Source organism: Lacerta agilis, chromosome 14 (genome assembly GCF_009819535.1).
Source record: "Lacerta agilis isolate rLacAgi1 chromosome 14, rLacAgi1.pri, whole genome shotgun sequence".
Classification (NCBI taxonomy): domain Eukaryota; kingdom Metazoa; phylum Chordata; class Lepidosauria; order Squamata; family Lacertidae; genus Lacerta; species Lacerta agilis.
This window is the reverse complement of record NC_046325.1, coordinates 35671283-35693541: the sequence shown is the minus strand read 5'-3', so window position 1 is coordinate 35693541 and position 22259 is coordinate 35671283. Positions and strand designations below refer to the sequence as shown.

General features: G+C 48.0%; 1 protein-coding gene across 2 annotated transcripts; it reads right to left on the bottom strand.

Annotated features, from left to right (window-relative positions):
* Positions 1–1307: 1307 nt before the first annotated feature.
* NR1H2 (nuclear receptor subfamily 1 group H member 2) lies at positions 1308–21674 on the bottom strand. 2 transcript variants are annotated; one of them, XM_033169943.1, is made up of 10 exons: positions 21527–21674; positions 19260–19391; positions 17348–17425; positions 17024–17143; positions 15893–16162; positions 12889–13133; positions 8687–8866; positions 5708–5807; positions 2867–3075; positions 1308–1932 (listed from the first exon to the last, which is right to left on the bottom strand). In XM_033169943.1, exons 3-10 carry the CDS (start codon positions 17385–17387, stop codon positions 1786–1788), a joined length of 1311 nt encoding a protein of 436 aa, XP_033025834.1. In that variant the 5' UTR covers positions 17388–17425; positions 19260–19391; positions 21527–21674; the 3' UTR covers positions 1308–1785. The 2 variants fall into 2 exon arrangements, with proteins under 2 accessions (XP_033025834.1, XP_033025833.1); XM_033169942.1 differs by having other exon boundaries at positions 1309–1932; positions 17024–17146; positions 21527–21673.
* Between the last annotated feature and the right edge of the window lie 585 nt (positions 21675–22259).

Sequence of the window (22259 nt, the reverse complement as noted above, 5' to 3'; positions counted from 1 at the left end):
TACTGAATTCAATGGGACTTACTCCCTAGTAAGTTTAAGGAAGGATCATTAACCTGGCTCAAACCCACTGGTTCCAGGGCCATTCCAATAAGCTAAGAGCTTTATCACTCTAGTTTTTTGGGTTTGTTTGTTTGTTTGTTTTTGGAGAAATCTAGGACTTTTGGATCCCATTTCAGTTTTTATCTTCGCCTCTTCTCCGAAGAACTCAAGAGTTGGAGGTATTCCTCTATCTCCCTCAATCTATTGCAACTTCGCAACAAACTTGTGAGGAAGCTCACGCTGAGAGAAATTACTGGCCCACGTGTCACCAAGTGAGCTTCATAACTGAGTGAGGATTTCAACCAGAATCTCACCTGTCCAAGACTCCACTCTGACATTTCCCTTTTCTGCATCAACTAGATCTCTTATAGCTGCCAGAAAACCTGCTACTGCTCTGGAGGACGTACACCCACCACCACCAAGGCATGCTCCAATCCTCTTTGGCCTACAAGTCTCAAATATTTCTTAATAACAACACAGGGAGAGCCCTGTTGGATCAGACCAAAGGCCAATCTAGCCCAGCATCCTGTTCTCACACTGACCAACCAGATTCAAAGTCTGCAAAGAAGACCTAAGTTCAACAATGCTCTCTCCTGGCTTGTGGTTCCCAGATACTGGTATTCAGAGGCATACCGTGTCCAATAGTGGAGGTAGAACTTAAGCTTTCTCCTCCACAAATTGATCTAATTTTCTCTTAAAGCCATTAGTAATGTCTCCCATCCCTACCCTCTGAATTAGTCTGGGCTTCTGCTCTCAACCCATCCCTCAAAGCTGTAGGCCAAACCTTTAAAGCCCTAAATGGCCTCAGCCCTGTATACCTGAAGGTGCACCTCCAATCCAGTTGTTCAGCCCAGACACTGAGGTCCAGCTCTGAGGGCCTTATGGCTGCTCCCTCACTGCAAGAAGTGAAGTTTCAGGGGACCAGGCAGAGGGCCTTCTCGGTAGTGGCACCCACCCTGTTGAAACACCCTTCCATCAGATGTCAAGGAGATAAAGAACTACACAAGCTTTAGAAGACACCTGAAGGCAGCCCTGTATCGGGAAGTTTTTAATGTTTGTGGTTACATTTTTATATGTGTTGGAAGCTGCCTAGATTGGCTGGGGCAACTCAGCCAGGTGGGTGGGGTGCAAATAGTGAAATAATAATAATAATAATAATAATAATAATAATAATAATAATTCATCACTTTCCATTCAGGCATATCGTCAACACCAGGCCAGATGCTTGGTTTGTCATGATTCGGTTTATTTTTTATTTTTTTGTGGGCATAGCCCCCCACACCAGGCCACCCCCTCCCCAGTGGGGCCCACCTAGAATGTCACGTAGGGCGGGGGGTGTGTGTGTTCATTCTTCATGAGCAGGAGAAATTAGTCTTTGTGGGGAGGGGGCAGCCCCCTTGCATCTTTCCCCTACGCACCCCAAAAGCACAAATGTGACTGACACCTCCCCAAAACCAGAAGCGGGGGAGGCAAGCTCTGTAGGAAGTACAAGTAGATGGGGGTTGGGGAGGGGGCGAGGTGGGGAAAAAGTGCTTAGTAACCCCCTTGATGCAGTTCCTCTGGTGGGATGAGTCCATCAGTTACAAGTCCTAATGCTGAGGTTCAAAAGAGTCTGTAGAAGGATTCCAAGCCCTCTCGGGGCTTGGAGAGAAAAGGAGTACGTGCGTTAAGAGAGAAAAAGAGAAACGAGACAGAGAGAGAGAGAAGGAGAGACGTCTGTACCCCCATCTGCCCCCCCCCAAATGTCTACTCGTGTACATCCCAGATCTCAGAGAGAAGCGGCGGAAGTTTCTTGTCTTGAAGACGCAAAGCGAAGACCTGCTCAGAGTGCACGCTGCTCAAGGTCCGTAGGCTGACCAGTTTCATCAACATGCGCGGAAACATCAGGTGGTCCTGGAAGAGCGAGAGGAGGGGAAAACACGAGGGTTGGTCAGGCACCCCGCCACTCACGTTTGCTATTGGAAGGGCTAACTAAGACACCTAGCAGCTGTAGATGTAATAGAGACACTGAGGTCCAGCTCCGAGGGCCTTCTGGCGGTTCCCTCACTGTGAGAAGTGAAGCTATAGGGAACCAGGCAGAGGGCATTCTCAGTAGTGGCGCCCGCCCTCTGGAACGCCCTCCCACCACATCAAGGAAATAAACAACTATCTGACTTTTAGAAGACATCTGAAGGCACCCTGTTTAGGGAAGTTTTTAAAGCTTAATGTGTTTTTAATATTCTGCTGAAAGCCGCCCAGAGTTTTATTGTTTTATTGTGTTTTTAATATTCTGCTGTTTTACTTAACCCAGAGTAAGTAATAAATAATAATAATAATAATAATAATAATAATAATAATAATAATAATAATAATAATGGTTTCAGGTTCATTCCCCCCTCAGGCAGAGCTGAGAAAAGCTCCCTTCTGAAACCCTGAAGAGCTGATGCCAGTCAGAGTGGACAATACTCAGCTAAATGGACCATTGCTTCAAGGCAGCTCCTCCTCCTATTCTTCAGTAACCTCGATTTAGGGCCCACTGCCATTTTCCATTCCTTGCTCTTCCCTTCTCTGCAGCCCAAGGGGAGGAGGTGACTTGAGTTAGGGTTTTTTTCTCCCCACCGTGCAGGAGACGTAAAGGTTTCAAGCTTAGGAGCCTCTCTTGAACCCAGCAGGGGAACCAGCAGATGTCTCGGCGGCGCTTGGCCACAGCCCAAGAGCAAATTCTGTCAGGCGTCCAAATATTTTTTGCTTCTTCGCCTGCTCAAATGATTTCCCATCACATCAACTTCACCACCCGCCCTGCGGATTCATTGCCCCACTCTTCCACGCCCGCCTGCCCCCCGGACACCTGTGGGCGGTGGAGGCGGATATAAGAGCTGAGGGCCTCGATGTAGGGCTGTTGTAGAGCTTCCACCAGGCCGTGGTCCTGCACGTTGGGCCGGTCGGCTGAGAAGATGTTGATAGCGATGAGGAGGGCGTATTCGGCATCGTCCAGCTGCAGCTGCCGCATGGCCCGAGAGAACTCGAAGATGGGGTTGATGAACTCTACCTGCAGACCTGATGGTAAAAGGAGGAGGAAGGAAACGGAAGCCGGAGCGTCAGGGAAAGAGAACGCATCTTACTCATGGCCACACAGTGATATATATATTGTCCTTTGGTTTCACCAGGACAAATTAGGCCCACCATTCGTCTCCAATTGGTCTGCAAAGCCATTTTGACAGAGTCATAGCCCCCTGGTCTATAGCTGATGTCACTGTCAGGTGTGAGGCAGGTAGACATGGCTGGGACTAAAGACGGTGTTGTTGTTGTTGATTAAATTTTTTACACTGCCCTTCATCCGTAGATCTCAGGGCAGTTCACCACATAAAATTACAATATAAAAAACACAAAATATATACAAAAACAAACATAACAAAAACAAACATAATCCGTTCCGGAAATCTGTTTGACTTCCGAAACATTCGAAAACTGAGGATCAAAGGCTGTCAGCAAGTTCAATGGGTAAAATTGAGAAATGCGACTTGGAAGCTGTTCAACTTCCGAGGCGCATTAAAAAATGGAAGCATTCACTTCAGGGTTTTCGGCCTTCGGCTTCCAAAACGTTCGGCAGCCGAGATGTTCGAAAACTGAAGGAGCATCTCTATTCCCATCGTTCAGTCTGGACACAGAGATCTAGCTCTGGGCCTGGCTGAAGAGGAATGTTTTTGCCTGGCACCTTAAGGTGTACAGCCGTACCTTGGAGGTCGAATGGAATCCATTCCGGAAGCCTGTTTGACTTCTAAAATGTTTGGAAACCAAAGCGCGGCTTCCGATTGGCTGCAGGAAGCTCCTGCAGCCAATCGGAAGCTGCGGAAGCCCCGTCGGACATTTGGCTTCCAAAAATAGTTTGCAAACCGGAACTATCACTTCTGGATTTGCGGTGTTCGGGAGCCAAAACGTTCGACTTGCAAGGTATTCGGGATCCAAGGTACGACTGTATAATGATGGTGCCAGCTGAACCTCCCTGGGGAGAGCATTCCACAAATGGGAGCCGCTGCAGAAAAGGCACTGCTGATCAGCAGCACCTGAAAAGCGCTGCACAGAGTCCTGAGCATGGCACTTTGCTAGCTCTGGGATAAAGAAAAGCAATAATAAAGGAAGCCCCCCACAGAGCTGCAATTCCTAGAGTTCCCTGGGATTGGTGGTTAAACCACTCTAGGAATTGTAGCTCTCTGAGGGGAGTAGAGGGTCTCCTAACAACTCTCAGGACTCTTAACAAGCTAGACTTCCCAGGATTCCTTGGGGAGAGGCGGCATGACTGTTTAAAGTGGTATGATACTGCTTTAAATGTATAGTGCAGACGAAGCCAGACTCGTGCCTGGGAAACATCTGTGAAAGCATTGCAAGCAAATCCTCGCCAGAAACAAACTACAAGCAGAGACAGGAAACGTGGAGATTGTGATGCCATATTTACATATTTGTTTCCCCCTGGCCTCCCCAGAGTGTGATGCATAACTAACTGCAGGCTGAACAGGCAGAACAAAGGCAGGTAGAGAGAAGCCAAGCCAGAGGGTCTGAGATAGACACACCCTTTATTTGCTTTTTAAAAAATCCAGAATACAAGATGAACTCAAATCAACCCTATTAAGGAAACCAACTGGATTCCAGATCTCTTAGTGGTACTGCCCCCTTGTCAGGCCCACTGCTGCAGAAAGAAAGAAGGCTAAAAAGGAATGCAAACTCTTGTCAAACATGCCATGGCAAACACAGCCATCCTTAGGATGTCCTTTCACCTGACTTGTAAGTAGATAATTGTTGATACACAAAGGGATTAATGGTGTGAATCACCTGAAAAGCAGACAAAGACCCAGTTTCTTGATGCTCCGGGCCAAAAAAGTTGTGACCTTGAATGCATACGGAAATACTCAAACTGCCTTCTTAAAAAGGACAAAAGAAGTCCTACTGCCCCCCCCCACAAAAAACCCTTCAACTTTCAAATCTACCCCAAAAAATTGGAAGAAGAAAAAATGCACCTGCTACCTTTCCATTGGCCAAACTGCGGGAGGCAGTGGAGGATAGGGGTGCCTGGCGTGCTCTAGTCCATGGGGTCACGAAGAGTCGGACACGACTGAACGACTGAACAACAACAACAACCTTTCCATTCAAGATACAACTTCTGTACTTGGCCAGAGTCTGCCAAAGCTTTGCTAATCTCACTGCAAAATCAGTGCTAGCAAGAAGATTCTTTTGGGCAGGGAATTGCAACTCTGTTCAGACATGCTGGGTGCCGCGATGCCCTGTCATTTCCACATCCAGCGAAAGGAATGAGCTTTGTGTGTGGCAAGAGCCTGGATGAGGCAACTGCTGGGGGCCCCCCAACCCCTCACTATGCTTATTTATGACCCCATGGCAAAGTAGAAACAAGGGCAAAAACGCAAAAGGTGTAACATACTTTTCTTTAGTAAGAAGCTATTTCTTGAGCAGAGGCAGCTGTTCTGGAGAGAGCTTGATACAACACACAAAAACAGAATTTGTCGGTGTGAGCTTAATCTGACCTGAGGTCTGGGTGTGTCCTTTATCTATGAAATCGGACAGAAACGCTCACATACACCCTCAAGAGGTATTGATCTTCCTTCCTGGTTCTTGGTATTCTTCTGGCCTGCCACTCACAGCCCACACATACTTTCTCTCCTCTCCTCTCCCACCTCACCTGCACGGTGAAAGTCGTCCTTGCTGTAGGTGAAATCCTTAAGAAAGGTGATGCACTGGGTCTCATGGTTGTAGCGTCTTGCCGTCTCCAGAAGCATGATCTGTGGAGGCAGGGCAGGCAGTGAAGTTGTATCCCTCTCTTGGAAAAAATTGTCCAGCATACATGGCACAGACTAACTGACTATGGACTAACTGACTAGGCCACATAATTTCCAGGCGCCTTTTTCCCCCTTTCCTGCCCGAAGTTAAACCCATTCTCTTCCTTCCTTCATCGTTTTCCACAGAAAGCCAGTGTGATGAAGTGGCGAGAGCAGCCTTTCTTGGGTCCTCAGATGTTCTTGAACTACAACACCCATCATCCATGACCACTGGTCTTCCCAGCTAGGGATGATGGGAGTTGTAGTCCAACAACCATCTGGGATCCCAAGGTGGTGTCAGTTCCCTGGTAAGTGGGATTGATTGTTAAACTGCTCTTGAGAACTGTAGCTCTGTGAGGGGAATGGAGGTCTCCTAACAACCCTCAGCACCCTTTACAAACTACAGCTCCCGGAATCCTATGTGGGAAGCCATGACTGTTGCAAGTGGTATCATAGACCTTTCAAGGTAAGGCGTGAAGGTGGCTTGAGTTAGTGAAACTTTGGTCCCATTTATTTCAGTGGGAACTACATTAGTAATGACTTGATTTTAATTCATTCAATGGGACCTGTGTTCCACCATCTGTCTGGAATCAACACAATAAGAACAGTGGAAATATATATACAGTGGTACCTTGGGTTGTGGACATGATCCGTTCCGGGGTGCCATTCGCACCCCGAAAAGTCCGCAACACAAGCGGTGATATCGTGCATGTGCGGAAGCGCGATACTGAACTTCTGCGCATGCGCGACCTGCGCAGAATGCTTCTGTGCGTGTGGCGAAACCCGGAATTAAAGACTTCCGGGTTTGCCACGTTCGTAACCCACGCCGTTCGCAACCCTCAGCGAACGCAACACGAGGTACGACTGTAAAACACAAACAATGGTTCACATTGGCGGCGTTAGGCCATTGTTTATCATGGCAATCCTCTAGTGCGGCTGCAAGGAGTAGGGAAGCTCCTGTTTTTCACAGCTACGGTTTATGGTGCCATCCTAACCCTAACGCGGGTGGTGCTGTGGTCTAAACCACTGAGCCTAGGGCATCATACATTTGTGGGTTAAACCACGGAGCCTAAGGCTTGCCGATCAGAAGGTCGGCGGTTCGAATCCGGTTGCTCGGTCCCTGCTCCTGCCAACCTAGCAGTTCAAAAGCACGTCAAAGTGCAAGTAGATAAATAGGTACCGCTCTGGCGGGAAGGTAAACGGCGTTTCCGTGCGCTGCTCTGGTTTGCCAGAAGCGGCTTAGTCATGCTGGCCACATGACCCGGAAGCTGTATGCCAGCTCCCTCGGCCAGTAAAGCGAGATGAGCGCCGCAACCCCAGAGTCGTCCGCGACTGGACTTAACAGTCAGGGGTCCCTTTACCTTTTTTTAACCCTATATTGCGGTTAATGTTAACTAAGGTTTGAATCTGGCTTCTTTCAAACAAATGGAAATTAATATTCATTACAGTTTGTGTGGGATGTGTCAGTCAACTCCAAAATTCCAAGAAGGACCAACTGCCATCTCTGTGTCAGTTTTTTGGACCGTTGAACAGTTAAGCTGCAGCTGCTGATAGATGCTATGATGGAGTTGTTAAGACTCACTAACATGTAACGTATATTTTATTTTGTAACCCAAGTATGAATCTGACAGTAAACTAGTTTGTTTTATTATAACACAGATTCATGTGTTTTGTTCTTAAGAGGGATAAAAGGGATTCGCAACTAAGAAAGACTCTTAACGAGTCAGCAAGCCGTTTTGCTGCTGTGCAGATCTCAGTAAGGAAACGTTTGACTCTGCAACTAAACTAGATTATAAACGTCCCTACAGCTTGGACCAGCATGACACTGTGGTTTAGCAAAAGCAGAAGCAATGGCTTCCATACTCCTCTTTGTGGCTGTGCCGGAGGAGGATGGGTGCAAGGGGAGCTCCTAGGTTCCAGACGCAGTGAAGTTCATCCTTGTCATGCAAAACTATGATTTAGTGCAAAGCTAGATCCAGGCATTCTGTTCCCACAATAACTTTTAGACATTCACTGAGCTGGTAAACACGTGAGGTGGGGGCTGTACCACTTCAGATTCACTGGACTGAATTGTGCTCCACCAAAATAATATATATAAAAAATATCAATGCATTCGGAAAGCTAACATTTTAGCGCTAAAACACAACCATTCTCCCTGAAATGCTGGCTTTCGATGCCCCCCCCCACCCCCGGATTCAATCACGTGAGCATCCCAACCTACAACATGCCAAATCTAAAACCATCACCAGTGAGAAATCCAGCCTCTTGTCTTGTGCTCATTTTTCCTCCCACACACTGCAATTACCCTCAAGTTGCTTTCACAGTAGAATTTCAGGCCTTTGTTTGTCCCTGGAAGCAGCAGGCCTGCTGCCACCGGATTAGGAATAAAGGAAACCGCTGCATATTAAAAACAGAAGACCTGTCCCCATGGCATCTCGTCGGATTGCAGTGACTCTCCAGGGTCAGGAAACCCACTCGCACCATCGATTAAGCCGCCCTTTTTACCGGCAAATGCCGGGAACGGAAGCTTCAGGCTTTAGCATTAAAATCACTGGCTCCCCTACCAAGAGTCTGCTTCCTGGTTCTTCCCTGCTGTGGGATCTGCCGGTTCTTCCAAGCCTCTTCAGCTATGTAAAGAGAACCAAAACTTCCGGGACCGGAAGCAATGTTTCTAGCCGGCTTAAGATGCTAACGCTGCAGTCCTAACACCACTTACCTGGGAGCAGACCCCAGTGAGTTCAGCGGGACTTACTTCTGAGCAGATACGGTTAGGGTCGCGGCCATATAATTCGTAAGCGGCGAGTCGGGAGAAGCAGGAGACGCTCTACCCCGCTCTTGCTCACCTCGATGGTGGAGGCTTTGAGCAGCGCGATCTGGTCCTCCCGCGACAGCTGCAGGAAGCCAGGAACCTGCTTGGCAAAGTCCACAATCTCCTGCACCGAGATGATGGCCAGCTCTGTGAAATGGGCGAAGCGCTGTTGCCGTGCTTCCCGGCTGTTGGGGTCGCTGCCCATAGGCCAGGGCTGGTGAGCGGCAAGCAGGCAGGGGCAGAAGAAACATGGAAGGAGAGAGAAAGAGAGAAATGAGGTTGGTCTAGGACAGGGGTCCCCTAACTAAGGCCCGGGGGCCAGATGCAGCCCAATCGCCTTCTAAATCCGGCCCGCGGACGGTCCGGGAATCAGCGTGTTTTTACATGAGTAGAATGTGTGCTTTTATTTAAAATGCATCTCTGGGTTATTTGTGGGGCCTGGCTGGTGTTTTTACATGAGTAGAATGTGTGCTTTCATTTAAAATGCATCTCTGGGTTATTTGTGGGGCCTAGGAATTCGTTCATATTTTATTTTCAAAATATAGTCCGGCCCCTCCACAAGGTCTGAGGGACAGTGGACCGGCCCCCTGCTGAAAAAGTTTGCTGACCCCTGGTCTAGGACAGGAGTCCCTTAACAATGCACAGGCTTCGTCGATGCAGTCCTAAGTCTTACCCCCAAACTGCTCTCCAAATCTAACAATCTCTCACCCACCCTCTATGATCGACAAGGGGGGGGGGTGGGAATCAAGAAGACAAGGGCCTGGGATCCCCTCCAAACAAGATCCAGGAACCCGTGTTCTCCCACTCCCCTGGTTATTCTTCTTAACCACCAAGATTACTGTGACACTCCAAACACGCCCAGCAAAATGTACTCATTCTGAGTACATTGAACAGGGCCTGGATAGCTCAGCTGGTTAGAGCGTGGTGCTGATAACGCTAAGGTTGCATGTTCGATCCCCATAAGGAACAGCTGCATATTCCTGCATTGCAGAGGGTTGGACGAGATGATCTAGAGTTCTATGATTTTATGATTCTTGAGCCAAGAAAACATCCTTTGTGATCGGGGGGGGGGGGGGGCAGGGGAAGAGGAATGAAATGGGAGGGAAATCAGGGGTAAAAATAGATTAAACATGATCCTGGCTCCAAGGACCCCCAAAATTATACGAGGTGTTCTATACATCTAGTAAGCTCAGGTGTGAGTCAATGTTAAGCACAGCACTTGCTGTGAACACCACTTGTTTAACTAACCTATAAAGGAAGATTGAGCAAGTCAGGCCAATTCAAGGTTTGTTTGTTTGTTTCTTATTATCAGGATAGATAAGCAAGATAGGAAATGGGGATACTGGTCTGGTTCAGAAGTCTGGCCAGTCTCTGAAGGACATGCCTTTTATTCCCATTTGAACAAGTTTATTTGTGTTGCGTTGGGGCAAGGAAGATCAGCTACAGAGCCCATTCCGATGATTCTAGAACCAGCAAAAAATGGGTGCAGAAGTCGACGTGTTTGCCACATGCTCCTGCGCCCATCATTTAACAAAGGATGACGTCTTCCTGAGAGAGCCCAGATGTCTGTCTTCTCACTAGTGCAGCACCAGCAGGATGAACCCTGTCCCCACACCTTCTGGGAACAACACCCCCCCACCTTGAAACTCACATCCCTGATTTGTTGCCAGAAGGTTCCCCCCCCCCAACATCGCTCTCCACTTTCTTTGCAAAAGTAAGGGACAGAAAGGGCTGCTGGGAAACAGGGAAGTGTCTGCTTCTCATTCTCTCTCCCGCCCTCCACCCAAAAAAATATCTTTTATAACCTTGCTTTGGTGCAGGCAATTTAAAAGCACCAGCCATCATGTGCCAGTGAGCAATGAGGGGGCGGGAGTCTGCCCTGGGACAGGCGACTGGATTTGCAGGGAAGAATGCATTGTAGCAGGAGCTGGAAAAGGAAAAAATGACTGGGGAAAGGGGGACATTCCACGGACAGGGTGTATGGGAGTATCTGGGAGATGGGTGGCAGCCTTAGAAATAAAACCACAGAAGTTACAAGCCGGCAATGTATATATGTTTGTTGCTGCACTTCTACCCTGTTTCTCCTAAAATAAGACATAGCCATAAAATAAGCCATAGCAGGATTTCTATGCATTTGCGAAATATAAGCCGTTCCCCAAAAATAAGCCATACCCCAAAAATAAGCCATAGTGACGTGGTACCTCCCATTAAAACAGCCTGGAGAGGCGTGGCTATGCAGCATACCGATGCGACACGGTTAAAATAAGACATCCCCTGAAAATAAGCCATACTGTGTTTTGTTGAGCGAAAAAAAATATAAGACGGTGTCTTATTTTAGGAGAAACACAGTATGCTGACTGTGGAGAAGAAGAAACTGCCAGCTCAGCAGCCGGCATGGAAATGCAGGCTACTAGTCTCTTAGCAGGCAGGTTTTTTAAAAAAATGCCTTCTACCAAGCTGACTAGCGGAGCAGGAAGGGATAGAGTGATTCATCACCTTTTTTCAGCCTGCTAAATTTCTTTTTTATAATTTTTTAATTTATACTCTTCAGGTTTATACATTTCACTGATTTTGCAATCATTTTGACATTTCCAAACTTGACTTCCTTCCCCCTCTTTCTGCGGTTCCTTAAATGTATTTTTAATATCTCCTTCATATCGAAATTAACTTAATTTGCTCGTTTATTCATCTTCTTTAAATATATACTCTTATGAAACAGCAGGTTATCACAATAATCATGCCAGTGTTCTTATCTGTTTACAATTTATCTGAAAATGTTCAATAAACCATTTCCATTCTTTTATAAAAAGTTTGTTGTCTTGATTTCTTATTCTTCCGGTAAGTTTCGCCATTTCTGCATATTCTATAAGTTTTTGTATCCATTCTTCCTTTGCTGGGACCAGCCTGCTAAATTTCTGGGCAGGCTGGGGAGGAAGAGACTGGCCTTGTGCTGCAACAAGCACGGAAACAATGAGCTGATGGGAGTCCTTCTCATGCACCTGCATGGAAATTTTGGTCGCCTGTGGCGACCAGGCAAGTTGTAAAATACAAGACTGATCTATGGAGATGGCACATGAATATGAAGAGATAAAAGGATCCTTATAGCCAGGGATCATAGAATCATAGAGTTGGAAGAGACCACAAGGGCCATCCAGTCCAACCCCCTGCCAAGCAGGAAACACCATCAGCGTGGGCATGTATGCGTGACAGCAAATGTGAAATGCAGCTTTGAGTGCTTATACTGCCCCTGCCCTATCAACTTATGAAGGCTTCTGAACTACCTCAATCTTCCCCTGACTAGTTGCATATAAGTCATGATCCTGTCCCAGACTGGCACAGAGGTTGCATTTGCAAGTTATGGGGATAAGCCACGATGAGCCTCGAGTTTGCATGCTCCCCCATTTTGTCCAGAGTAGCCACAAGGAATCATTTGTAAGCTTTTGCCCCCCATTGTAGATTAACTGCAGCTTGCAGCAATGTCCAAACAAAGATAAGCCGTGGTTAGCCGTAACTATGGTTAGTGGAAACAAAATCTGCTGCAAACCACGGTTTATGAAGTTGGGTTGTTTTCAGAGACTATAGTTAAGGCTAACCAGTTTAGGGTTTAAATACAACACTAAACGGTGGTTAATCTCCTCGTGGATGTCCCAGAGGATGGTGTGTGTGTGTGTGTGTGTGTGCGCGCACACACACACAACTTCAAGTCTTGTTGCAGCTAGTCCTTAAAACCCCAACTCCTACCCAGGCTTGCTCTTAGCCAAAAGGCTGAGAAGCAACCATGGTTTAGTGCTGCACTCAAGCTATTGGAAGAAGCCCCTGGAACAGCATACAGCTGCCTCCACTTTCTCAGGACTCTGTAGAAGATGCAGTGGGGCTTAGTGGTGTACCTTATAAGGCTTACATGAAGGAGTCAAGTGCAACGTTCAAGGTTTCAAGAGCAGAACCAGGCTAGAAATAATAAAGTAAGGCATTTCTGGAGCATCTGAGCTGGGACGAGATACAAACGAGAGCTGAACTTCACATACCATATTTTTCCGTCTATAAGACACCCAAATGTATAAGATGCCCCCTATTTTTGGGGACTCAGATTTAAGAAAATGGGGGGAGATAGCCCCGTGGATAAGACACCCCCTAATTTTTAACATTATTTTAAAGGGGGAAAACCTAGTCTTATACATGGAAAAATACGGTAATTTGCACACATTTACTCCCATTGCTAATATCGTCTTCGATTACCGTGACTTTGGGCTGGTCACTGAAGCTCCTCTTGTTGCACTGCTGTTGCGCTGCTACCAGCTGCCGGATCATGCCCTCCTGCTGGGGCGTGAGGGGAGCTGGTTCGGGCTGGGGCAAAGAGGGGTCGCAGGGCAGAGGCGGCACTCGGAGGACCTCGCCTCCGCCCCCCTCGCCCCCCGATGCCCCTTCTCCCTCCTGCTGTTTGCGGATCTTCTTCTTACGGATCTGCTCTTCCGACAAAACACCTAGAGAGAAGAAGAGGGGAGGAGTTATTGAGATCGCGTGGGATCACAGAGAAACATCTGAGTTGTTCCTGCTACATCAGCATCCCCGATCCTCTGACTCACCCTCTGACTCATTCTCCGAAGTCCCTGGCTGTGAAATGACTCCCTGAACTCTGCCTCCTGCAACCATTACTAACGTTTAGACACGATGACACATCTTCCCTATTTGTCCAACTTTCTAATTAACATGAACTGCTTTTAGAAGTGCGTTGTTTTGGTAACCACATTGCTGGTTTCTGTGTGGCTCAGACTCCAGATCCCATGTGCCCCAGCCAGCATGGCCAATGGTCAAGGATGATGGGAATTATAGTCGCCATCTATGTGGGGCCATGGGCAAATTTTCAAAGAAGGGGACAGGCACCCACAAAGTTCCATGTAGCACGTCGTGCAGCCCTGGGCACCCGCTACTGCGGGGGCAAGCCAGCGCATCTGATGGGAATTGTATTTTAGCGACATACAGGTGAAACTCAAAAAATTAGAATATCGTGGAAAGGTTCATTTCTTTCAGTAATTCAACTTAAAAGGTGAAACTAATATATGAGATAGACTCATGACATGCAAAGCGAGATCTGTCAAGCCTTTATTTGTTATAATTGTGATGATTATGGCGTACAGCTGATGAGAACCCCAAATTCACAATTTCAACATGTCATGAGTCTATCTCATATATTAAACTCCAGTAGCTAATGAAAACAATTGCTTACATAAATGGACTTTTCCACGATATTCTAATTTTTCGAGTTTCACCTGGAGGGTTACAGATTCCCCCCTCCCTGCTCCGTATTATTTTAAACCTTTTTTTGTTTGTCCCCAGCAATTTATAGTTTATTGCTGGGATCAAGAATCTACACTTGCCCTTTCGCTCTGGTGAGAGTGCAGGATTGAGGGTAGCCCCACCCCTTCCCCTGGGCTTGGAGAAGGGAGAGTCAGCGAGGACTGGCTGGTTTCAGAACCACAAGAGAACGGCAGCAGTTCTCCCTTGTGTTGCACTGATCTTCGGAGAGGTGTGGGACTTCTTCCTGCTTTTTTGGAGCATCTGAGATGTAGAACAAGGAAGATGAGCTCCCATCTCTCTCCTCAGCTGCGGAGGAGGTCAAGGGCTCACCGAACCCCCATCCCACCCCCCCCAGTTATGTTGGGTGACAGCATTGCATAATGCCACAAACCCCTGTCTCCCTCTCTCTGAAGGGAACATAAGCAGGGGAGGGTCAGAACAAGAACAAGAGTTGCCAAGAGCCAGTGTGGTGTAGTGGTTAAGAGTGGTAGACTCGTAATCTGGGGAACCGGGTTCGCGTCTCTGCTCCTCCACATGCAGCTGCTGGGTGACCTTGGGCTAGTCACACTTCTTTGAAGTCTCTCAGCCCCACTCACCTCACAGAGTGTTTGTTGTGGGGGAGGAAGGGAAAGGAGAATGTTAGCTGCTTTGAGACTCCTTCAGGTAGTGAAAAGCGGGATATCAAATCCAAACTCTTCAAGAGTTATTGACAACCAGTGCTTGCAATCTTAGTGTTGTATCGAACCAAGTTCTACTCAGAGCAGAAACTACTGAAGTTAATGGGCCTAAGTTTGTCACGTGGGCCTTGTAGGCTGTGCTGCCACTGGGGCTGCCCAACTGGCGCGGATGCACAACAGGGCCTTTCAATGGTGGCCCCCTGCTTGTGGAATGCCCTCTCTGGTGAGTTGCGCCTGTCTCCATCGTTATTCACTTTCAGGAGGAATCTGAAAACATTCCTGTTTACCCAGGCGTTTGGTGGCTGAGGAATACTGTTCCTAGCAACCCCAAGATTGTTGGACGGAAGCACATTTTTAACCATTAACTGCTTTTGGATGTTTTCTAATTGTGATTGCTTTTAGAATGTTTAAATTGTTTTGCAGTTGTGTATCTGTTTGCCGCCCCGGACTCCTTGGGGAGGAAAGGTGGGGTGCAAACCTAATAATAACGCTGAATGGCTCTGATAATGGCTAAGCTTGGATACAGCCCTTAACCTTAAGGATACCTTTAAGTATCACCACTTCCCATACAAACTGAACCGGACCTTGGGCCTGTCATCTGAGGCCCTTCTCTATGTCCCCCATCGCAGAGAGGTTCGGAGGGTGGCAACAAGAGAACAGGCCTTTTCTGTGGTGGCTCCCTGACTATGGAATGCTCTCCACAGAGAAGCTCGCCTGGCACCAGAATTACAAGTCCTCTTTGCCCAGGCCTATGGCTATTAAATAATCTGATGGCCTGTGAAAGTGTGGGGGAAGAGGACTGTTATTAACTATTTTATTATTTGTCTGTCTGCCATAATGGTTTTTTTTAATGTTTTTATTACTGATGTTCTGTAATGTGTTTTTAATGTTGTACATCACCCTGGGATCTTTTGATGAAAGGCGGTATATAAATTGTAATAATAATAATAATAATCTGGAATCTGTAAACTACGCTGAAGCCTACAGTAGTGGAAAGGTGGGATATAAGGTTTTTAAAACAGGGCTAGGGAACCTCTGGCCCTCCAGATTTTGCCAGACTCCAACTCCCATCATCCATCACCATTATCCATGCTGGCTGGGGCTGATGGGAGTCGGAGTCCGGCAATGCCTGCAGTGCCACAGGCTTCCTCCCTGGGCCTGCTTGAAAAAGAAAACAAAGCGAGCAAAACGAATTCCATTTTTGCCCCTTTCCCCCCAAGCCTTTGTCATCCAAATCTGAGCCCCGCCTCTTCTCGCCAACTACTCACATTCCTCTCGCATGCCTGCCTGCCGGCACTTCTTCAAACGGCACTCCTGGCACTTCCGGCGCATGTACATGTCCATGTGGCACTGCCCACTGCCCTTGCAGGTATACTGCGCCCCCTTGATGACGCTGCGCCGGAAGAAGCCCTTGCAGCCCTCGCAGCTGAGGACGTTGTAGTGGAACCCCGAGGCTTTGTCCCCACACACGCTGCACACTTCATCACCCAGCATCTTGGGGGCAGGGCCCTTCTTGCGTTTGCGGGTCGGCTCCTCAGCTGCAGGGGGAAGAATAAGTAGCTTATGCTAAACTATGATCTGGCACAGGAGCAGGGAACCTGTGGCCTTGCAGATGTTGCCAAACTTCTGCTCCCATAAGACCCTGCCGGCATGGCCAGGGATGATGATGACAGCTGTAGCCTGGCGCCAACTGGAGGGCTCCCGGCTCCCCATTCTTGGTTTATTTATGGAGTTGTGAGCCAGCCTCACCTCCTCACAGGCTCACCTGTTGCCTTCCTCCTCCCACTTGGCTGGAGGGTGGATTTTGGGGTCTTTCACTTCCGTGTTTGGCTAACCACAGTTTTGTTGTGCTGTCTGACCCAGGAAACAGTGGTCAACATTAAACAGGCAGAGGGCCTTCTCGGTAGTGGTGCCCACCCTATGGAACACCCTCCCTTGAGATGTCAAGGAAATAAACAACCATCTGACTTTTAGGAGACATCTGAAGGCAGCCCTCTTTAGGGAAGTCTTTTAATGTTTTGATGTTTTATCCTGTTTTTATTATTCCGCTGGGAGCTGCCCAGATTGGCTGGAGAAACCCATGCAGATGGGCGGGTTATAAATAATAAAATTATTATCATTAATTATTATTATTGTTATGTTTGGTTCCAAAAAGCCAACTTCAGAACCGGAGGCTGAAGTAAAAAGCTGCGGGCGTTATTATTTGCTGACACTGAGCGATTTTTAAACTCACATTTGTAAAGGCCTTAAGGAATAGCAGCGCCACAGAATCATTAAAAAATGTATAGCTGGAAGGGTAATCTATTACAACCCCCTGCAATGCAATGCAGGAATCAACAGCCAAAAAAAAAAATTCAATTCAATAAATACAAAGCCGTCTACACTCTTCTCAAACTCACCCGCACTGTGCGTAGAGCTCTCTCCATCGTCTGTGCAAACCACCTCGATTTTCACAGTGTTCTGAGACTCTGGCTTTTCCTTTGACCACTCGTCTTTGACCTGTGAAGCGGGCTCTCCATCTTCTGTGGGGGGGGGGTTGCGGGGGGGGGGAGAGAGAAAGAATAGCAATGGAGAATGAGGCAAGGAAGTGAAGAAAAACCAAAGAGTTATATTGTTTTGTTTAAAAAGCCCGCTTCTGTTGTCCATTCAGTAGTAGTAGGCTGTTTGGCAGGGGGGGGGGTTAGGGTAGGCAAGTAGTGAGTAGGTTTCAGTAGGTGGCTTACCCAGTGGTAACTGAAGTTCATTGGTGCCCGTTTTGGCCATCTCAGGGAGTCAGCCACAGCAGCATTGCATAGCCAGCCCTGGAATCAGACAGACAAACAGAGGCAGCTCAGCCAATTTAAGAAACGGCCTTATACCAAGTTAGACCACAGGTCCATCTACCTCAGTGTTTTCTGCTCTGACCGGCAGCAGCTCTCTGGGCTTTCAAGTAGGGGAAATTTGGGGGTGCTGCAATTTGGTCCTGCCATTTATTTCTGAAGGGGTGGCAGCAAAAGAGCCATCCAAATACAGCACCTGCTTCCCGTTATCTTCCTACGATCAAGGAGGGAACGAAGGGCCTCTTCTGGCCTACACCTGCTAGCTCCTACGAAGGCCAGCCCAAGGCATTTTGCTGCCTGAAGCGGCACAGGAAATTAAACCAACTTCCATCTCTGAGTCAAAGGCCACAGCACCCCAAGGATGGCCAAATTATTACATACCTGAGGCAGAAAATCCCACAGGGGCTTCTGCCTCGCAGCAAAAAGTACAACAACAATACATTTGCTACCTTTACATGACACCCAAAAGAAGCCACCTGAGGCCATATTTCTCTGCCCAATGGTAGGGCCGGGCCTATCTCCTGCCATGCTGATGTCCATCACCCATAAATTAAAACTCTGGGTCACCCTACACACTTGAAAAACCACTGATTAAAGAGGGATTAAATAAGGTGCTTCAGCATTCAACTTCTCCTAAAATTAAGGCAGGGAGGCTGCTGTGTCAAGATGCAAAGACGGCTACTAGTTTAGACAGCTCTAAAAGAGGATTTGTACAAATTAATGGCAAACAAATTTACATCTCTGAGCTGTGATGGTTGAATGGAGCCTCCATGCTCCATATATATTTATGGAGCTCCAGTTGCTGGGAGGCAACAATCGGAGAGGGCTGTTGCCTGCAATACCTAACATGGGCTTCTCAGAGGCAAAGCTCTCCTTACGCTCTTATTTTCTACTCCAGAAGATTTTTAGGGGGCTCTGAGTCTTCTTCACACACTTCTGGGGCCTTGTCCCCAAAATGGTCAGCACAACATCAGAATGTATGTTATTTATAAGGGAAGAGGGATGATTCATTTTGGCCTCTCTATACCCAGCAACTATGCAACTTGCCCATCCTTTTGTTCCGCTTCTCTTTTCTTAGTAAAGGGCAGCTGAGATTAAACGAGTTTGGATTCGGCAAACCTTGGGCTTTTCCAGCTGAGCTGGAGTCCAGCTCACTCCACTGCAGCTTACGTCTGCGTGAGTCCCTGAAAAGGGGTGTTCCAGGGGCGTTGTGGGGGGTGAGACAATCCAAGGAGAGACTTTTAACGCCTGTTCAACTTGGCCATGCAACCTAAAAGTAACCAATCCTCAACACTTGGGTCCACACTCGCCTGCTGGCTCAGCTGGCAGCAGCCTCCCCCCCCCCCGAGGTTTCTGAACAGAATTTGCATCAGGGTAACTCATACAGGCCTAAGATACATCACCTTCCTATGGTTAGGATTGCTCTGACTGCCTTTTGGTTCCACATTTGCCTGCCCATGATGTTTCCTCTCTCCTACTGCTTCACTCGCATCTTTTACAGCTTTTCACTGATATATACACAGACATACAACGGTATGTGTTCTCTCTCTCTCTCTGTGTGTGACACACACATTGAAACATTTCCCACCCACTTTTTCAAACGTACAGTGGGAAAATACAGATGATGATAATAATAATAATAATAATAATAATAATAATAATAATAATAATTTATACCCCGCCCTCCCTAGCCAAGACCGGGCTCAGGGCAGCTAATACCAGGTATAAAAACAATTTATTAAAATACAACTTAAAAACAAGATTAAAATACAACATTAAAGTGCAGTGATGAGGGTCACTTGCCCTTAAAACCCACCTTTCTCCCCACGGTGGGGAAGAGACTCAGCTATTTGACAGCCACATGGCAGGGCTTACGGGGCAGAAGCACGGCAGTGGGGAGGGAGGAGGGGCAGTCGGCCAGACAACAGACCTGGGGGCACGATGCAACCTGAAAGGGAAAGAGGAGACCGGTATCATCATATCCCCGCCATTCTCCCATGCGTTCTATACATGATGGATGAAATAGTGACATTCCCCCTTCCTCCAGTTTGACACACTAGCCCAGGCATATAGGCAAACTCGGCCCTCCAGATGTTTTGGAACTACAACTCCCATCATCCATGACCACTGGTCCTGTTAGCAAGGGGTGATGGGAGTTGTAGTCCCAAAACATCTGGAGGGCCGAGTTTGCCTATGCCTGCACTAGCCATTTACATTTTCCGAAGTGTAGAATTGGAAGGGTCATCTGGTCCAACTCCCTGCGATGCAGCAATCTTTTTGCCCAATGTAGGGCTCAAACCCACAACCCTGGGATTGAGAGCCTCACGCTCTACCAACTGGGCTATGTTAAACGACATACACAAAGTTCTGAGCTAGCTATGGAGATCCCGAGAATCTCGAGAAACATGCTCGTGCACAGAAACATGCAAATATGGTACACGCCAGTTGTTTCTGGACTACAACTCCCATCATCCCTGGCCATTGGTCACGCCGGCTGGGGCTGATGGGAGCTGGAGTCCGCCATCTGGAGCGTTAGGGCAGTGTTTTTCAACCACTGTTCCGCGGCACACTAGTGTGCCGTGGGAAAATTACTTTATAGATAGTCAATATAGGCACAGAGTTAAAATTTTTAACATTTTCTAATGGTGGTGTGCCTTGTGATTTTTTTCATGAAACAAGTGTGCCTTTGCCCAAAAAAGGTTGAAAAACACTGTGTTAGGGTATACCAGCTGTAAGGAAACTCAGCAATACTGTCACCATCCCCTGTGAGTTCAGAGGTGAGTCAAAATGGCGCCATCCATGCAGAAGAAGGAGGTATGAGTAAACTTAAGAGAATTCCAAGGTTTGCAGAACTTTGCAGAAACATCTTTAGAAGGGGGGGGGGGAATCACAACAGGCCAACGAAGACTGAGCGTGCTCAGTGGCTGTGAAATGCTGACTGGCTGGGGTGTTTTGGAGGGACAAAAGTGGTGGTGGTGGGGCATTCAATTTATTATCCTGGAAGAAGGCATGGCTGGCTGACATCTTGGACAGAAGTTGCCCTTCACACTGCAACATGGTGTTGCAGTTCCCAGCTTATTCCTCCCAACCCACACCCAGTATCCCAGATGGTGGGGGCTTGCGTAAAGCGGCTTTGTGGCAGAGGCGAGATTCGAACCAGGAACTCCCAGATTCATAGCTCAGCCTCTTCACCACTGAGCTGCTACTCAGCAGGGCATTTCATTCCAACGGCTGCCACAAACCGGAGCAGGTTCCAATTGCCTACGACCCTGGGCATAACTTTCAAAGGCTCTGCCATTCCCCACAGAAACTCTCTCTGTTTCTCTCCCGGGCCCTTGAGGACTTATTTGGGGCTTGTTGATGTCTCTTCTTTCCACTTCCTCAGTGTGCTTGCCGGTGGGAGGTGGGGGGGGTCTCAAACAGGGGCAGGTGGTCTCTTCCGGATCAAACTGAAAAGGCGAAGGCTATTCTTCCCCCAGCTGAATTGCCCTCTGTGGAAGTGAGGAATACTTGGGGGGGGGAGGCGGTAAATCAAGTAAATAAAAAGTAGAAACTGTAGAAAGGTTATGACAGATTTTTTTCTGAGCACTTGGGGTCAAAAGAAAGTAATTCAAAACAACTGTTGTTGTTGAGACATTTCATTCCGAGCCAGGCAGAGGATGGTGATGACAGGTGGGTGTCCTGCCGCCCCCTAACACAAATCCCGGCCACGCACATGCCCCCCGCCCGAGATCCTTGCTGTGCAAGTGCCATAATTGGGGACCGTCGGTGCTCGCCCCTCTCAGCGAGTCTGCGATCCTAAGTATAAAGCCCCTCTGGACACGGCGGAAGTTGTCTCCGAGCAAACCTTGAAAGCGATGGCGCAGCAAACCGCTGAGATCGACTGCCCGCGCTGAGCCCCCGGGGTGCGGGGGTGGGTGAAAAGGGGGGTTCTCTCTTCGCCAGATGTTGGCACTTTCTCGCGGGGGGAGACCCACGCACTTGCGGGTGTGCGTGCCCGGAGGCCCCGATCCCAGCCCCCTCCCCACGGATCCGTCCCGGACCTCGCGGCCAAGTCTCGTGCGTCGCAGTCCCTACTTTTACCTCTCTTTTCTCGTTCTCCTGCAACCTCTCCGCTTGGGTATATAAAAAAAAGTGAAAACACTGTCTCGCACACAGGATCAAGGCGCTTCCGGGAACCCTTGCTAGGCGTCACTTCCCTTTCCAGCCTGGGAAACCACCCCTTCTCCAGCAGGCGCCTCCCCACCTTCCCGGTCCGCGCAAGGAGCCTTGGTCTGCGCGCATTGGAATATCCCGGAGAGGGAGAGGAGAGCGCCTCCGTCGCCTCGGGTGCGCAGTAGTATTGGGAGCAAGTCGCAATCCTGAAGGGCCATGGCATATTCCCCCCCCCTCAGTCGCTTAGTCACGCAGGAAAGCGGCGATTCGGTCGATCCCTATGATAATGTCGAGGATTTCACGTGGGTCCGTCTCCAAAAAACGCTGGCTGTGTAACTGCGCACACAACATAACACTGCAAGCGAACGGCTTGATCCCAAAGAATCCTGGGAAATGTAGTTTGAAGGTGTTGGGAGTTGTAGCTCTGTGGCGGGGGGCTAAACTACAGTTCTCAGGATTCTTTGGGAGAGAAGCAGTGTGTTTTAAATGTGTGCGTGTCCTTGTTTGTGTAACTGCTTTTTATCCTCGTAAACTGCCTACAAGCCTGTTTTGGCATTAAATGGTATGAAAATAATAGTAGTAATAATAATAATAATAATAATAATAATAATAATAATAATAATAATAATAATAGCAATTCGCCCTATTCAAGAATGGGCAC

Coding starts and splice junctions, on each gene's coding strand:
- NR1H2 (XM_033169942.1), bottom strand. CDS start 17,387: ATGGCCAAAACGGGCACCAATGAACTTCAGTTACCACTGG. Junction 5,808..8,686: donor TCAAAGCCTCCACCATCGAG/GTGAGCAAGAGC, acceptor CTGCCTCCACAG/ATCATGCTTCTGGAGACGGC. Junction 1,933..2,866: donor TCCGCCTCCACCGCCCACAG/GTGTCCGGGGGG, acceptor TCGCTCTTCCAG/GACCACCTGATGTTTCCGCG.